Genomic DNA, 19,113 nt, shown 5'->3' with positions numbered 1-19,113 from the left:
GAAAAAAGACAGAACAGCACTGATTAAAAAGGAAGTGGCATTTTAGATAAGATTTATTTTATGCCAGATGTGCAGCGTGTCCAGGCTTATGAATAAACAGATGTAAAACGGGAAGCCTGATCATCACTGATCCACATTCTTCACTCTTAGTACTACAGGCACAGAGGTACAGGGGATCATGCCTAGCTCTGTGATCACCAAGTCAACAAAGTCTGGAGGTGTAACATCATAGACCAAGTTCAGCAAGCCCAAGGATTTCACACACTGCCAGTTCTCCAGCTGGGTCTTCCCCTTCCGTGTCACGATCAGATCATCAGGGTCATCTAGGGAGGGAAGGGGGAAAGGCTTGGTCAAAAATGCACATAAATCATTTATCATCAGGTAAATCGTTAGTATACTATTATCTGCCAAGTCGATCGTAATTACCCAGCTCGTTAGATACGAACGAGTCGGTCTGCACTCGTTCACAGAACTTGTAGGTCTCACAGCAGACCAGCACAGGCACATTGTACGCCTTGGCTACAAGGGCTATTTGCGATGTTCCCACTCGTGACATGACGTACCCGTTAGCCAGAAGAGCATGGGCACCAAGAAACACCTTGGACACCTGTATGTGAATGTAATTATAAGAATGCTGTTAATTTACTAAAGTGCAATAAAACACTAGAGAGAAACTCTTCACTTTTGTATGGCTACATGCCTCAGGCAGAATGTAGGGGAGGGCAGATATGAGCACGTAAGTACAGCGAATTCCTCTCTTCACCAAACGTCTCAGTGCTTCCCTGCCCTCCAGTCTGGGCCGGCTGTCCACCACGATGACTCGGAACTTCCTCTGGAGTTTCTCAAACGCCTCACACAGGATATGATTGACAAGTGAGGAGCTGGAAAAAGAAACAGTACTTTTTTTTTTAAATAAATAGTACACATTGCACAATCAGGCGAATCTTCTAAAAATAAAAATGTACAGAGACGGACATTGATTATCTTACCATCCATAAATTAGAATGACATCACCATCACTGATCTTTTCACTTGCGAATTTAGAGATGGCTTCAGCAGCCAACTTGATCTTCTCATTTACATAGTTGTCAATACATGACAATAGTTTCTTCTTAGCCTATAGACAAAAAAAAGGGGGGGGGGGGGGGGAGACGGGTAACATTTTTAAAATCTAATAAGACAGTGTTGTTGCATGTTACATACGTGTGGTGGTCTGGGAAAACCTGTTGGAAGTCATTGTGGCTGAATTCTAGCAAACCATCAAAAAGTGACCAGAATTGGGTTTTTTTTCCCCTGCCTAAAAAATGCTTTAAGAAAATGAATATATTTCACCAAAACAATGTGAAAATGTTTTTATTTACTTTCTAACCTTGTCTGTTTTCTGCTGTTTAACTGCTAGTATGCTGACCATGTGTGATTTCCTCACACAGTGAATGTCAAGCTGTTGGTTGCCACAGCAAAACAGACATAAATCCAAAAACCCACTAGATTCAGTTTGTAAACTGATAAAAAAAAAAACCAGCTGTCAAATGGTGTGTAATGCACACGCACCGTCACCAACAATGTAGAGATGACAGCAGACAAAACTTTTAAAATTTAAAAACGATATTTATTTCAGTAAGGCTGTTCTATATTGTAAATATCTTTTACCAATTAGCCAAAACATGCAGTGTAACAATTTGCTTTGGAGATAATGGATATAATTTGCTTTAGCCATTGAAATATTTGCTTATATAAGCAGCTGTTTGATCAAATTTATTTCTATAAATTACAAAACAGAACATCTGAATGTCTCTCACCCCATACGCTCAAATCTCAACAGAAAGATTTGTGTATCTTCCATGTCCTTGACTTAATCAGAAAATGGTCAGAGAGTACAGACAGCGGGTAATAGTAATACCAGAAGAGTATAAACAGCAGCACAGGGGGCAGGAACCTCCCCCCCCAACCAGAGACATTTTTTTTACTCTTTGGTTAATGTTTTTTTTTTTTGTGAAAGAGCCATTGCAAAAACTAATATTTTACATTATTAAAAAAACAGAACAGCACTACATACATGCACTGGCCAGAATTTGAAATATATTACTGTAAACTGACTTTTCAGTCCGCTTACAACTTCGGTAGGCTGCACAACAGAGGAATTGTAATTGATTTAGCATTTTCTGCAGGAAACTGATCTCTAGTGAAGTTTTTAACGACGATATTCTGGTGAACGGAGAGACACCTGGCGAGCCACATGATTTTTGTCAAAGAGTCACATGTGACTCGCGAACCATAGGTTCCTGACCACTGATCTAGCAAGCAACCCAAGCCACCCACCCAAAAACATAAAAATAAATAATAATAATAATCATCTCAAACACAGATTCACATATGGGATGGATTCATATTTATATAGTGACATATTAGCATAGCCAAGTTATTCTTTAATAATATTTCTCACCTCCTCCTCTTTGCACTGATTTGGAATATTGGAGATCTCTTTCTTGATGTATTTGATTGCATTACCCATACTTGCCGAGAGGGGGCGACATTGATTGAGAAAACTGCAGAGGAAGACAGCAGGGAAATTTCTCCATTCAGTTCTAGCAACCAGCTTAGTGTTATTTTAAACAGCTGGTAAAGTTTGAATGAAGGAGATAAGGTAGAAGTGTGAAACAACTCGATATACTAGACATGTTTACTGTTTACCTGATGTAGGGCTTCAGTTTGTTCACTAGGTCCCTGGACAACTCCTCATTTGGAGGAGTACTGTAGTCTTGAATCACCTGCAACATCATCACAATAACATTATATCTTACAGTAACTTTCAGGTTTGAAAGCAAATTCTTGTTGCCTTGATTTATTGCTGTTGGACATTCAGTAACCAGAATGACTGAAAAGCTCTAAATCAGTGACGTGTTTCTACATGGACAACCAAAGCAAGGGAAATGAAAAGGCTGTAGTAACATTATACCTGTTTAAAGGCATGCAAGAGAGCCACAGAGCGAGCGTTTGAGCCAGCTATGATGCCCTGGGAGTACTGCAGGCCCAACCGGACTATGAAGGGGTGAATAACTGTGGCAGGGATGCTGAAAATGACACGTCTATTATTAACATTATAGTATAATACCTCACTCTCTCAATAGAATAACACTTGCTCCTCACCAGAAGCCACACCGCTGACATGAAATACAGATGCAATAACATCAAATTCCAGGATTTTTCAAGCACTATTTTTTGATTACTTGATTAAAAAGTTTGCACCCACACAAAATATGTAAAAATAGGGGTGCACCCTGTAACAAAAAAGTAATTTAAATCATATGGCATGAACTAAAATTGAAACAAAATTCTGAAAAATACTGGTCTGTCGGAGTAATAACCTGCAGCAGCATGTTAAAGTCCTATGCTAAATGTGTAAAGGCTGGCAGGCCTGTGAGTGGGATTCAAGCTCCCCATAATCATTTCTACTTCTAGGGGTTTCTTTATATGAATGGTCAGGAGTAGTTCTAAATACACACACACACACACAAGTATACCTTGATAAATCACATTACACATTATATAGCGAGTTAAAACAAATAATGTCACAAGTGGCTAAGCAATTTGGCAGAGTTAGAGCTCAAAAATTCTTTTATATATATATATATATATATATATAAAAAGAAAGCAGAAAAAAAACGGGAAAAAAAAGAAAGCAAAAGGGGTGGGGGATTCAACGTACTGCTGGGGGACCTGAATATTACAATTGCGAGGATCTGAAAGATGTTCAGGGGACATGAAACACAGTGCATCCGGAAAGTGTGCCTCGATTCAATCCTGCCTCGGAGGTCTACAGACAATTCATGCACTTCATGGCTTGGTTTGTGCTCTGACATGCATTGTTAACTGTGGGACCTTATATAGACAGGTGTGTGCCTTTCCAAATCATGTCCAATCAACTGAATTTACCACAGGTGGACTCCAATCAAGTTGTAGAAACATCTCAAGGATGATCAGTAGAAACAGGATGCACCTGAGCTCAATTTTGAGTGTCATGGCAAAGGCTGTGAATACTTATGTACATGTGCTTTTTTGTTTTTTATTTTTAATAAATTTGAAAAGATTATAGAATGTAATAAGAATTTAATTAGAATTTTTATAGAATTTTGAAGAAAATAATGAATTTAATCCATTTTGGAATAAGGCTGTAATATAACAATGTGGAAAAAGTGAAGCGCTCTGAATACTTTCCGGATGCACTGTATATGTGAGGCAGTTATTTTATTAATAATATCTTTGTTCATCGTGAAAACGAATGAACATCTGTGAAATAGTGATGTGTCGTTTGCAAACTAAAAAGAGCCAGAATTCCCATCACTCATGTGAAACCTAATACACTAAATGGTATAATTGGTGCTATAATTTACATGTGCAGTTTTCTTCATTCTTCCATGTAGGCAACCATTTGCATTCGACCTTTTTTTTTTATTCAAACACTTTTCAACAAAAAGGGTTAATTTCCAGATTTTACTGTACTCAAATGACAAAACACAAAACTATTTCAAACTATTTACATTGCTGGACTTTGTTCAGTACCTGATTTGCTGCGTGAGAGGGGCTTTGCGGCTGTACTGGTGCAGGTGAGAGAACAGGCTGACTTTGTAGCCATACTCCGACCTCAGAGGAATCTGTAAGAATAAAGAAGCCAAGTGAACTCCATCAGTCTGCAGCACAACGAAGGCAACAGTCAGCTCAGTTACTGGGCAGAGGATATTTTCTCCTCTTCAGGATCAGTGCTGCTGCAGCAATAAAAATATAGCTTTAATGGAGTTTTACAGCCAGAATAAACATGTGAGATGCACAGTACATAACAAAACACTCATGTTTACTACATAACAAAATGAAACCCAACTAGCCTACATAACACCAACACACGCAACGAAACAGCCAGCTACCCTAGATAACAAATGTACACGTCACACAAGTGATGTTTTCACATATCAGTGACATCCCATCTATGCTTGCTCATCTCTATTCATGTGCACTGACAAAATACACATTTAAGAAGCAAAAAAAAAAATAATAGAAAAAAGAAAAAAAAGAAAAAAAGGTTCCACTGCACACACAGTACGGGGTCAGACCTTGACTTGAGACACATTTATGCGGGTCCCTTGCCCTGACCTCTGTAAGAAATGGGAGGTAAAGCATCTGAAGTAAGTGTGATGCAGTATCTACATGGTCAGTAGCGGAGGAAGTGAATAAAGAAAGAGGGGGTGAAGGAGGAATCACCCATATATAACGCATGTATGAAAACTTACTGACCTGTTGTCTCTCGAGCTTCTTGGCCAGCTTTCTCACCACTGCAGGATCATCTACTTGGATGTGTTCTGGTAATCGTTTCACCACTGAGGAATAACATAACCAGAAAACATAGCAAGGATACATCTATATATATATATATATCCCACACTGAATAAAATGTTTTAAATGGACATTTGCCATGGCATGTAAAGAATGATCTACACAGGAGCGAGCAGTCACTGTTTGACAGAACTTCATTACGTTGTCCTTTTGTACAGTACATGTAGAATATAATCAACACATGTCTATTAGGACAGTTTCACCGTGATTATGTTACCTGGCTGTAGTTCACTCTGAGGAGCTTTAGGCTTGCTCATGGAGGAGGCGCCCGGCTCTTTCTTAGACTGTTTCGCTGCACGATCTGCTTCCTGGCGTGCCCTTCGCTCTGCCTTCAGCTCTGCTTTACTCTTAGCTGGCTTGTCTGCAGACGTAGCGCTCTCTACTGTAGCTACACTGACAGGCGCAGCAACCACTGATGGCACTACAAGACCAAAGCAAAGCAGGGCCGCATGAATAAACAGCATATACAGTGCAAATACACAGAGTCTTCTGTAACTGTATAATGTTTAAAACATATGAGGATGCACACTCAGAATCAGCACACTGAAGCTCTGAGCAATAAAACCATGGAGCCTCATTTATAAGGCGTGTGTAAATAATTCCTAAATGTGGACAGACGATTACTTCCTAGAACGTTCGAAAAAAGTATACATAAACATTTCCATGTGTATTAAAAATACGGAATCTTCTAATCCAATGGCTTGTTTGTTAAATGCAAAACCTCCATTAGGAAAAAGTAAGGATGGGCTAGATCACTTACCTTTCAGCTTTAGGTGTTACCAATTGTGATTTGTAATATTACTTTTACTGCAAGAGCCAAATATGGAATTGAAGTTTAAATCTGATAATAAAAAAAAAAAAAACTTATATAAAATCAGGCAGACAAACGCCTGATACTGAAGCATCATCACCACCCCTTTCGGTAGTGTGCCAGGAGAACTGTACAACAGGGACAGGGTGCTATACATAAGGCACAATCACACCTGTGTTAAATTCTATCCTGTGATTACAAAATAATCATCATAAGTCATGATATATTCATGTGAAATAAAAAAAAAAAAACAACATTTAATAACCTCAATGACAACAATGACAACAAACTTAACTTAACTTAATCAATGACAACAAACTTAACATCATTTCCATCGAGGACATATCTCTATAGACAATTTTTCAGCAATATAACATTTATTTAGGGGTGTGTTTTAGATTTAGCCTGTTTAAATAATATCATCGAATTGTTCTCTGTGGGGGAAAAAAAACAAGAAGTACAGCATAAAGACTAGTTTTGGGTTCAACCTGATTAGTCAAGATAAGAAAACAGTTTGCCATGAGGTGGTATGCAAATGAATGCAAAGAAATGCCACAGATAAATTAAATAGTCTATTATTTCCATGTATAACAACTGGCAGTATTAAAAACATTTACATGACATTTATAATCTGCTTACAATGAAAACACTGATATCTGAAATGGCTTTATTCATATTTACATATTATACTGTGCTATATTACTTTTGAGAGCAAATGACCTGAGCATTCAGATGACCACATGCTGCACATATTAAATGACACAGTCTAGTGCATTGTTTCATATACTGCTGATGAAGATATTTCATACTGATTTGTGGTTAAAAAACATGCTCTTAAAGACAATATATCTTTGATGCATAGATGATAATCAATTGCAGTTCGACGCAGAAATTAGTTGATGCACGTCATATCCAACTCAGTGCACCTTTAGCTACTCTTAAAGCCCCCCATGAAGTGCCTTGAAGCATACATTGTTATTCATTGACGAAATTTTCAATGAAACAGTGAGTCAGGGCAGGACATATCAAATGGCCTCTCCCCCCTTTTTTAAATAGCCAATAGCGTTTAGCTTACCTCACAGCCCAGGCTAAACAGTACTTAACAGCTAGTACCATGGAATGCGATCCCGAGCAATAAAGCGAGTTATGATTAAAACCGCAACTTTGGAAAGGTGATTTTTACAACATTGGGGCAAAAAATTATTATTTTAGAGAGCATTTGATTGGACAGAAAATCTGATGAGACACTGAAGCGGAGAATGAGGTCATTAAAATATGGCATGGGTCCATACTGCCTACCTTTCTGTGCTGGACTCTGTGGAAGTGGATGCTGAGCGGTGGAAGAGGCTTCTTTTTTTTCTTTATCCACCCCTTTTTCTGTTGGACCTTTGTCATCTTTTTTGCCCTTCTTCTGCTGTTTCTTCTCTTTCCGCAGACGCTGCTTCTCTTCTTTTGTCAGTTCTCGACCTTCAATCTGGAGATGACAGGTTAAAGTTCAGACACAATAACACCAAGGTTTACTAATATTCCTTTTCTTTTTTTTTTTAAACCAACTGACTGCATTAAGAGTGAAGAACACATTTACATCCTACAACCCCAATTCCAAAAAAGTTGGGACGAGGTGTGAAATATAAATAAACGGAATAATAAAAACCAAATGCAATGATTTGCAAATCTCATAAACCCATATGTTATTCACAATAGAACATAGAAAACATATCAAATGTTTAAAATGAGGAAATGTACCATGTTAAGGAAAAAATAAAGTAGTTTTGAATTCGATGGCAGCAACACGTTTCAAAAAAGTTGGGACAGGGGCAACAAAAGGTTGGAAAAGTAAGTGTTACTAAAAATAAACAGCTAGAGGAACATTTTTGCAACTAATTAGGTTAATTGGCGACAGGTCAGTAACATGATTGTGTATAAAAAGAGTATCTTAGAGAGTCAGAGTCTCTCAGAAGTACAAATGGTATGGAATCTGGATGGAGACATGTTTTATGTCTAAATTCATATATATACCTTTACATCAACTATATGACTCACCTTAACTCGTGCAATCTCCACGACTTTCCCATCTCCATCTTCAGAAAAGACAGAATTTATTATCAAACTGTTGTCAGCTAAACATAAATAACTAAAAAAAAAACCGAGATCAATGAACATATAGCCTTAATAAATGTAGGAAACATAGCCAGGCAGCATGCTACTGGCGCTAAGATGTGTTACGAGATGGTTGAAAATAAAAAATACTAAACATTAAGTAACCTTTTTCTCCCCACAATAATACAAGTATATTCAGCAATTCACTAACCACGACCACACAGTCACACTGCAGGACTGAGAGAATACACACGAAACATGATGCAATTTTCACTGCACTTAGCGTTAGCTGAGTCACACAGAACAAGCTAACTAAAAGAAAAGCCTAGCTTGTGTTGAGTGTTCAAAAAACAAAACAACACAGGTGTAATTTTTATAATGGCGCTTCAATTAAATGCTCACGCCATTAAGAAAAGAGCTTCGTGCGTTTACCTGCAGCTTTACCACAGCTGCTGCTGTCAGTCTGTTTGGACTCACCTTTTCCCTCTGAGTCTGCCATGTTTCCAGTTTGCGAACATTCTTTTTCTTCTTCTTATTCTTTTTGTTTTAATGGCGGTTGGCAAACCACTAAAGGTGCATTACCGCCACATACTGGACTGGAGTGTGGATAGTAGGTTGGCAGGAAAAGAAAAAAATAAATAAATAAATAAATAAAAAATAAATAAATTAATTAATTAATAACAATACCAAAACAATAATACATAAATAAAAGAAAATAAAGAGATGAATAGCTATAGATATTCCTACTAGATTACTAAAGTCTCTCACTTATCCCAGTATTTTTTAAATAGTTTATTAGGGGGCAGTGCATTTTCCCAGATGTTTTCCCCAGCAAGTTCTCTAGTGTCATGTTTTGTTTTCCAATCTGCATCTCTAGCTCAGTTCTTTCCTCCTCATACCTTGTGCAGTCTAACAGGATGTGTTTTACTGTCTCTTGTGTACTGCAGTGTGTGCAGAGTCCAGTGGGGTGTTTTCCTATTCTGTTTAATGCTAGATTTAAGCCAGCATGACCTATTCTACGACGCGTAATTATCATCTCTTCCTTTGGGTTTCTGCCCTGCCTCACACTTATGCCTACTTGTTTTTGTATGGTATATAGTTGTCGTCCGGTGTCAGCTGTGTCCCAGTATTCCTGCAATGTTTTATGCGCGTGTCCGTTTATAATGGTTTTGATCTCTGCTCTACTTAATGTACTTGTATATCAACTGTTTCATGTTCTATCGATCTTTTTGCCAGTACATCCACAATTTCATTCCCTTCTATCCCTACATGTGCAGAAACCCAGAAGAAGGAAACACTCAGCCCCTTAGCATAAATATGAGAAACAGATTAAGCATTTGGTAAGTTTGCGAATATCATGCAATAAGTGGAAAGCTGCTGAGAAACGATCAGAAACATCATACTGCCTCTAGCGACTGGAGTGCGGGAGTCAGACATGAGCCCTGCCCAGTGAGCGGGCGCGCACACGCACACCTACGTGCGCGCCCCCGCCCCGGACGCACGCATGCGCGTTGTGGCTACCTCGCCACAACAAAACCTTCTTTTAAGTTTAATACAGAGATTCTCAAAGTTAGGGTTCTCAGCGTCCATGGAGCATAGCCAGGCGGTCTGTGATTTATGTATGTATGTATGTATGTATGTATTTGTTTATTTATTTATTTATTTACAGTGGTGGAAATCACAATCCACATTATCAAAGTTATTACATTTTGGGTTCCAAGCACCAAAGTCTACTCAGACCTGTGTTCCTTCAGTGGAAATTTCAGGAATAAAAAAAAAGTTCTGGCTCCAAAAAATTATTATTTGAAAAATGTCATGGTGGCCTGGCACCCCGTCCAGGGTGTTCCCCGCTTTGTGCCCCAAGTTCCCTGGATTAGGTTCCAGGCTTCCCTGTGAAATCTCACAAAATAAATCCATACTGAGGGGGTTTATAGAATTTATCTTACACTTAAAAGGATCCCTGGCTACCAAAAGTTTGGCAACCCCTGGGTTAATATATACCTTTTCAGGTTAATAAGCTCATAAGCCTGATTAATGACTCGTTTACTCAGTTCAATTAAATTCAATAAATGTAAATACATTATTATTTTGTTTCTGCATTCCCTGGTGAGGGTTCACAGGGGTCTCTCAGTCCAGTTGGACATGCGTGAACACCTCTAGCAGGAGCCAACATGGGGCACCCTTGCAAGGTACCCAAACCACCTCAGTTGCCTTCTTTCAAGCTTATCACAAAAAGTTAGGCCAGGAACCCTGTGGAAGTATTTCATTTCCCTTACCTGTACTCATGACCTTGTTCTTTTGGTCACTACCTACAACAACAACTCGTGACCACAGGTGAGGACAGGTAGGTAATGGTTGACTTTTAGGCTTGCTGGTGTAGCAGAAAGTGTGTGAAGTAGTATGAAGCTTTTGTGAAAAACATCTTCGCATTTGACAGCCAGCTCCATACTGATATTTGCTGGACAATAAACATTCATACAGGTGCCCAGATATTTTGAAAAGGACTGAAGAAAATAGATATGGAGAGTTAAGGAAAAAAAATAAATTTTTCTTCTACATATACTGCTCATACATGGCCACGTTTAAGATAAAGATTTCAGTGTCCATTAAAATTATCAAAGCCCCAAAGTTTCTACTTCCATATAATCCATCAAAAACCTACTTTACTCAATGGAGTAGCCTTCAACTTGTAAAATTAGTTGGGGTTTGAGACTCACACGTTTGGGCATTGCATGTTTAGTGGCTACCATGGGCAAATCACAGTGAATTATTCAAATGAATCTCTTGTTTTTTATTCAAATTAATCTCTTGGGTTTTTTTTTATTTTGTTTTGTTTGTCTTTTTACCACTGAAATGAAGAACCTGAACAATGTATAGATTTCATTCTCTCAATGCCGCTGCAGGTCCCTATAGATTCAAAACACAATTTAGAATAGTCTTTATTGGCACTGATTTGTGTTATAAATTCTATGCAGAATTAAATACAGGAAAAATAATATAACATAAACATACAATATCTAATAAGAAACAAGTACAAGACCTACTCAATGCACAACATAAAATCCCTGGACAATAAATATAAATAAAAAAGTTGGGAATCAGAAAATTGTCTTCTGGCAATATTGTAATCGGGCAATCGGATTGCGGCATTTAACTCAATATTAATTTGAATATTGCCAAATTCGTAATATCAGAATATTGATGTGCATGTAAACGTAGTCAGCGATTTAAATTATGCAGCATATGCTTTAAGCAGAAGAATACAATTTAAGAATACCAAGAATGCCACCAGCTGTTCAATAACCTCCCCTGGAGTTCACCTGAAATATACAATGTAGTTTTTCCCTTATGAAGAGTTTAACAATTCACTAATGGGACAAGTTCAGCTGAATTAGAGCTGGAAAATATTAAAATGTGCAGACAAAATGGCTAATTTTATCCAAGGAGAAAGCTGACTTCAGTACCTTCTGGTCCTCTAACTACCTCTGTTTATTTTCCTCAAGGAAATCATCTGGGACAACAAAAAAGCAGGACAACAAAAAACCTCATCCTGCTCAAAAGGATAAGTATTTCATACTTAAAAAAACACAGGGAAAAAAAAAAACAATAATTATATCTATGAGAATTTAGTAGCTCCCTGGGATAGGCTCCAGGTTCCCCTGTGACCCTGAAAAGGAGTAAGCGGTAGAAGATGGATGGATGGATGGATGGAATTTAGTAAACCACAAGAGCATGAATGTAATGAGAATTTGAACTCCCTTGGTATCATGTGTGTGAATTTAGACCCCAGGTTTGAAAATAAGGAGTCACAACCTATCAGAGAACAGAAACAACTTGTATGTGCAGGAGTAACACCTGCTGCTGCAGACAGAAGGAGGAACAGACTGTCCACAAGCAAGTCTGTATGTGAACTCAGCCTGTTTCAGCTCTACTACACAATCAAACTGAGTACAATTAAAAATAATACAAATGTGAAGAAAAAAAATAGACTGACAAACTAAGAGTAATAGTAATTTTTAAAAAACATTTGTAATTGTTTCCTGCAACTAGATACAAATATTTGTGAAGTGATCTTTGCGAACAAGTTGGATCATTGATTACACTCTTTGAATTGGTTATATGAGGTGAATGTTGTGAGCTGACTCGCAGATCTGAAGGTTCATTTTAGCTGTGATTATGGCCTGGCATGATCAGATTTTTTTCTGAAATTTTGTTAAAAAAATTTGATAGCTGATGTATCTGGAAAAAAAAAACATGTTGGACTATAAGTAACCACCTGTTTGTAATGACGTTAAATAAAAAATATATAGATTTTTTTTTTGACTTGTTTACTATAGACTGCTGACCTTTTTACTTTAACGGGATAATGATGAGTTCACATTTTGCTTCCAAAGTGCTCACTTTTTGTTTTATTTACAGTGAAATTTAAAAATACTAATGGGATGAAATGTAAAATACTATGAAATTCTAAGATATTAAAGGGATGTTTACAATCACAAGATTCATTAATCATTCAACATTTTATTCAATTATACTGTATATAAACATAAAATTCACATACAGAACTGCATATTATTTCATTCGTAAAAAAAAAAAAATAGATAAGGGTTTCAAAAGTATTCCTTATTCTTTATGACTAATTTTAGAAATGCACTTAATTACAAAAAAAAATGTTTTAAATAGACAGTTTTTATTTGCTAATAGTCTGAATTGCTGGCTGAATTCACAGCGCAGTAGCTGGTTGAAGGGGACCAAACCTCACAGAAACACCTGACTTGGTTCCATTTGACCAGCCACAGCAAGGTGTGTTGATTCAGGACAAGTGAGGGAATGACAAGAGCTGGTATTAGTACTAGGGTTCAACTGCCTTTCATCCTTTCTAATGACTCTTGATATTTACCTGTTGAGAGAGAAAGAAATGAAATTTAAAAATTTTCACTGGGTTTTCACTGGAGCCACTGGATGCAATCTGAAAACTATTTGACATTTTATTTAATTCTCTGTAAGTCTGACAAGCAGGATTTGTGGTCATGGATAAAGTTGTACATTACTATTATTATTGCAGGCCTTCCTTAAAGTTGTATTATTCATAGTGTGACTGAACTACCTTGTGACCAGTGTTTCACTATACTTTCAAATATATCTCAAGTATATCTCACTGTCTCCGTTTTTATATCTTGAGGTATTATTTATTATTGGGAACTCTATGTTTGTGCTGTTTAGCACCTTAATTGTATGAAAGTGCGCAAATTACAAAAACATACATGTCAATATAAGAGGACAGCAGAACATGGATTCTGACTACACATAGAGGAAAGTCCTCTTAAGGTTAGAGTTCTGGCAAGACAGAAAGATTAGAACAGCTGCTCGTTCTGTCTGCTCAGTGAGACAGTTAGAGCAGACAGCGATGAGCCATCAGCACATGCCTTTGGCAAACCAACCACATAAACAGCAGTATTAGCACCTCTCCTGCTACCCACTGTCAGGGGCTTGCCTATTAGCCCTGCAACTATTTTTTTTTCACAACAATGATACAAATTATAGAAATGTTTTAGCTGTTTTTATTTATTTATTTTTGTAAACCTTGATGACAAATTCCCCCTGAAACCACACACTTCCTTACATTCCATAACTAGATTATTCATATGGGGATATAAGGAAGCATGTCTTCACAGTGGGGCAACAACTGGATTTTCTTCTCTGCACAGACAAAGTGTCCTGTTATACAGCAATGCATCAGCCCACAGTAACTTTATGGTAGTTTATAAAAAAAAAAAAAGGGAAATGAAAATGGCTATTCGTGTCTATCTAACTATATTGGGTAAGCATCTAGCAGCCATTCATGAAATAACCTTAAATGTACTGTCAATGTAAAATAGTAAACTGTCATTGTAAAATGAAATTGAACATTACCTGTACTTGATGTCACTGAAGTCCTGCGTTGTATATTTATTGTCGTCATCAGCAGATTCACTGGTGTTGTTCAGTAAAGTAAGGAGAGGTGTGATTGATTAAGCAAATGTAGAACAATCCCCTCTTGAGCTTGAATGTTGTCAACCTACAGAACTACTATAGAATTGACATCCTTGAAGTGTATCCCTGCCTTTTACTTTTCAGAGGTGTGGAAAAGTGCTACAGGCTACAGTAGATCAAAGGTAAGCAATGACAAGTGTGAGGTTGATGACACTCCTACATCTGTTTCCTCCCAGCACACCTTTTCACATGGATTAGTTCTTTCAACCGTGTGATATCCTGCATTTGTGGGTTTGATAATAAAGCAGGGATACTTTAAGTAATATTGTCCAAATCCAAACCTTACTCAACCTTGATGTTGCTGGATCCTCTGAAGCAAAAAGGACCAATTTTTTTTTTTTTTTTTTTTTACAAATAGACTACTACCACTTTCTTAAATAATAAAAAGTCCTGTGATGGATTAATCTAATATCAATGGCATAGTAATATGCTTATCTTTAAGAGCTAGACTGTTAATTGCTCAATTAGCATTACTTGACCACTTACATACAGAACAACAACAACAAAAAAACTTTGTAGCTTTTCTAAAACATTTGAACACCTCTCTCTAAAAGTTTGTCCTAATCATTTAATGATCTTCTCCACACCTCTCTCTCTCTCTCTTTCCCTCTCGCTTTGTCCCATCCTCCTCTTAGACCAGCTTGTGGATTCTGCACAGGCATGTCTTCCTGCTCCCAGCCTTTTCTATCGCTCTGTCTCCCTCACTCTCCCCCCCTATGCCATGGTGGCCTCCCACCTGTTGGTGTCCTTTAGAAGCCCGGGCCTCTCCTGCGCCTGCTGTCCAGCCCAATCAGGGCCATGACATGGGAGAGCAAGTCACACCTTTCAGCTGTTCACACTAGGCCCAAGACACCCAACACCCTTCACTCCTCTTTTTATGCTGAATTTCAATGCTTCTGAAAGAAAGCGAATCCTGATGCATGGCCCCGGAAACAACTGTAGGAAAGTTTCATTGCCAGATAGCGGGTAGGGTTGTGGCTAAAACCAACCTGCTTTCTAGGTACTGTTACTGCGTTCTAGGCTCGGATCAGCTTAGATTCAAGCTTCAGTACACTTTGATTACATGTGTTATTCACTGTGTTCTTTATTTCAACTCATTTACCTACTGAATATGCGTATGAGGATGTGTATAAACCCTTATTTTCTTAAATATACCGGACAATTATTTGTTTTTATTTTCATTATAACTGCTTTCATAATCACAAAATGATAAAATCATTCATTTTGTCAACCATTAATGTTGTTTAACAACAGCACTTGATGAAGCAATAAGAAAAAAGAAAAAAGAAGTTATTCAGTGTAAAAAAATGTTTTTGATTGGGTTGTCCAATGTCTTGTTTTTTTTCTAAATGAATCTTGTTTTAATTGCACATTTGACTTGATTTATCTCTACAAGAGAAACAGGAGAGCGCTGGCTCTATTTTCCCCTGCAGCAAGCATGGCAGTATCCTGAAGTCAGCACCTGTGTTCTAAAACGAGCCTGAGCAACAGGAGCCCTGGACCCATTCACAGAAAGCCAGGGCTATAGACGAAGCTTACTCTGAAACCTAATGCCCTGCAGTATTGTAACTGTGTAAAGCCTCCACAAATAGCTACTATCAACATCCTAGTCTCATTTCTCCTCACAAGTAATACTTACAAAATGAAATGTTTTCATTTTCAGGTTTCATGGCAATCATGACTGCTATTGTAATGGACATACTGTAGTATAGCACTACAGTATATTCTGCTAGAGAAACATGTGATTGTGCTGCTGGTGATTAAATCAGAAACTGTTCAAAAGGATGAATGTTTTCATCAGGTTGTATACAGAATACTAAAGCTCATATAATTCCATTGTATAAAAAAATTCACATAGCCCAAGATGTGCATGAAAATGTGTGGTCTGGGAATTAAAAACAAAATAGGTGACATTTTTTTTCCCTGGGCTCAGAAAAAAAAAAAAAAACAGTGTTGAGGTCAGTTCTAGACTGGTTTTATTTTTAACTCAGGCACACCCCGGCTGAAGTTCAGCTTGCTAATAACTTTGTTCCTCTCTGTCACATGAATTTGCAAGCCAGGATCCCTTTGTATTTCAGAGGTCATGGCTCTTTAACTCATAACAGCAAAAGCGACATGTGATGTCCCCGGGGATGGCACAACGTGAAAGCAGATCTGGGCTCAGATGGCATACGTATATGGTTCAGAACCATTTCAGAAACAGAGAACACCTACAACTGACCTCAGTTCAGTCCTTACACCTCAGCTGCTGTGACTTCCCAACAGAGCAGAATTGTATAGCTAAACTAATCCCCTAAGCCATACCTATTCTCAGTGTTGTCTAGGGCCCACACATTCAACAGCTGACCAGTGTTTTTAAAGCAGGTGGATGGATCTTTATTCTACTTAAGAGCATTTCCTCTAATTATATTCCTTTTACACCAGATCCAGAGCAGTTTATGACTATGACATTTGTGATAGGTCGTGCTGTATATAAGATAACAGGATAAGATATGGCTGGATGCAAAAGAATTTGCATTCACCATGGGTTCTAGATAGCAAAAAGGACAAGTTAGCTTTATGTTTGCAATTTATCTAAACAAACAAAAACCAATTTGATATTTGGCAAAATCAAGAGAATATAGTTTGAAAAAAGGTTTTGCTATTACCTAAATCACCAGAAGTGATTTTTCAGAAACATTCCTTTTAGAATCATTTCATCATTATCTTAACATACTGTACATACAAAACATTTGATCATTTTTGTTAAACGTTGGACAAAGTATCATCTGCAAAAGCCAACATTGCATATCTTTACCTTTTTTATTTTCATTTTACCCTACAGGGATGTAAATTTTGCACTCAGGTGTATCTTAAGACAAATTTCCCCCCTCACTTCACATATTTACTGGGATATTTTCAACAGTGAAATGGCATAAACACAAAGTAACACATTGACAGCCAACAGTACTGACATATCTGATGTTATTTCTTTCATAACATCCCTGTTGAAAAAAACAATGGAAACCCTCATAGAATTTGTAATGATTTTAATGGTTATAATGGGAATTGTATTGGTTTTAATGGAAACTGTAAAGGGTCCTGTAGGTCTCTACTGGCAATTTTTTTCCTTCTATTGATAGCAAGTTATGTCTAGTGGATACCATTAAGGACCACTAATGGTAATAGTAATAGTTTTAATGGTTAGCTGATGGATTGTAATGGTGTTTGTAAGGAAACCATTAGAATTTCTGTAATGGTTTCTATTGTTTTTTTCCAGCAGGGATTGTATAATAAATATGAGGTCTTAACTGAATAAAGCATCTAACAGAGGGAATAAGATGAACTATATATATACTGTACATGGACATGACCAAATAGTCATAATAAAGTTATGCTTGTTGCCCAAATTATCTACACTATAAGAAATTATATCTTGGTGAGGAAACATTATGTTAAATATACAGTTACATTAGGTGAATATATTTAATAACCGTGATTATGGGATTATGATACAACGAATAAAATTATTATGATTATTATTAGACTTTCATTTCAAGCTTGAAAGTGTATTGTTATATTGCCAGATTCCTATAAATATAAATTTTGCTTATTTCAAGCACTTATTTCTAAAAACAAAACAAAAAACCTAAACAAAAAAACAAGCAAAGAAACAAACAAACAAACAACAACAAGAGGGGAACTGTACCTGTCAATACAATTTCAAGTTTAAAATCAGGAGAAAATAAAATCAGTTTAATAATCTTAATAGTTTTAATCTTATAATACAAAATTATAATCTTATATTCCTAGAATACTTGTTTTAATCTTATACAAAATATTAAAATATGATGTTATGAATGTGACTATATTCAAGATGTTTTCACATATCAGTTTTGCAGTGTAGCATTAAAACATGTAGCATTAAAAGGACCTGTTGCTGGCAAAACAGTTAGAGTTAAAGGTGAATTCCATCCTTGGGGATGCCAGTTGCTCAGGCTGAGCTTGAAACAGCTGTCTCAGAGAGCCCCAGCCCACACCAAGAGGGATCAGAATAGAAAAGGTCAAAGGAGACCTGTATTTAGGCTTGTAAAAGTTAAAACAGGTGCCAGTCAGAGCCAGCAGATGACAGTTTTATCTCAGATGAAAACATGGACATACATAGAGAGGAAAATGAAGACAACAGGGCCTTATAGGGGGAAAAACGATCTTTCAGCTGCAAACGTATTTTACATGATAAAATGGAAACTACTATTTTTGTTCCTTTATTGTAAGTACGTTTTCCTGGATTATCAACTGAAACTATATTGGCCCATATCTATTATGGCCCATACATTGATTAGCATGGCCACATCTCAATGTCCTATAAAATAAAAGTACAATCAGTGGTAGGACACTAAATAGCAGATGACCAAATGGGAATATGACAGGAAATGCCTTTCTGACCTGACCCACCCTGTCACCTTCAGTTTTACTGAGGCACATGAAACACACAGGGTGTCAAAATAGAGTGTGTGTGGCTTCAACTGGTGTCAGCTATACCCTGTTGTAAAAGCAGGACAGACCTCCTGTATAGAGCGTGACAAGTGATGCCTGGGGCATGGATCGTTTAATAACAAGTAATATATTTTAAAAGGTTTGCCCCATTCTAATTTGTTTATTTGTTAGACTGGTGGACTGGAAACTCACTATGTTTCTATACTTGCTTAAATTGGTATTTTGATTAAGAAAAGTGTGGGAATTAGAACAACTATGAAGCAGTGTTTTATGTTTAAACAAAGATCCACCAGATTCTACCCGACCCA

At 37.2% G+C, this 19,113-nt stretch overlaps 1 protein-coding gene across 1 annotated transcript; it reads right to left on the bottom strand.

Annotated features, from left to right (window-relative positions):
* Nucleotides 1-23: 23 nt before the first annotated feature.
* Nucleotides 24-9,562, bottom strand: eif2b4 (eukaryotic translation initiation factor 2B, subunit 4 delta). The gene is made up of 13 exons (XM_053614476.1): nucleotides 8,774-9,562; nucleotides 8,240-8,277; nucleotides 7,496-7,670; nucleotides 5,603-5,806; nucleotides 5,287-5,369; nucleotides 4,561-4,652; nucleotides 2,957-3,071; nucleotides 2,692-2,768; nucleotides 2,444-2,546; nucleotides 990-1,117; nucleotides 701-881; nucleotides 427-607; nucleotides 24-323 (listed from the first exon to the last, which is right to left on the bottom strand). Exons 1-13 carry the CDS (start codon nucleotides 8,793-8,795, stop codon nucleotides 124-126), a joined length of 1,599 nt encoding a protein of 532 aa, XP_053470451.1. The 5' UTR covers nucleotides 8,796-9,562; the 3' UTR covers nucleotides 24-123.
* Nucleotides 9,563-19,113: the final 9,551 nt, after the last annotated feature.

The sequence above is a fragment of the Ictalurus furcatus genome, chromosome 25 (genome assembly GCF_023375685.1).
Source record: "Ictalurus furcatus strain D&B chromosome 25, Billie_1.0, whole genome shotgun sequence".
NCBI classification, from domain to species: Eukaryota; Metazoa; Chordata; class Actinopteri; order Siluriformes; family Ictaluridae; genus Ictalurus; species Ictalurus furcatus.
This window is presented reverse-complemented; position numbering and strand designations above follow the sequence as displayed.

Coding starts and splice junctions, on each gene's coding strand:
- eif2b4 (XM_053614476.1), bottom strand. CDS start 8,795: ATGGCAGACTCAGAGGGAAAAG. Junction 5,370..5,602: donor TCAGAGTGAACTACAGCCAG/GTAACATAATCA, acceptor GTTATTCCTCAG/TGGTGAAACGATTACCAGAA. Junction 4,653..5,286: donor AGAAGCTCGAGAGACAACAG/GTCAGTAAGTTT, acceptor TTATTCTTACAG/ATTCCTCTGAGGTCGGAGTA.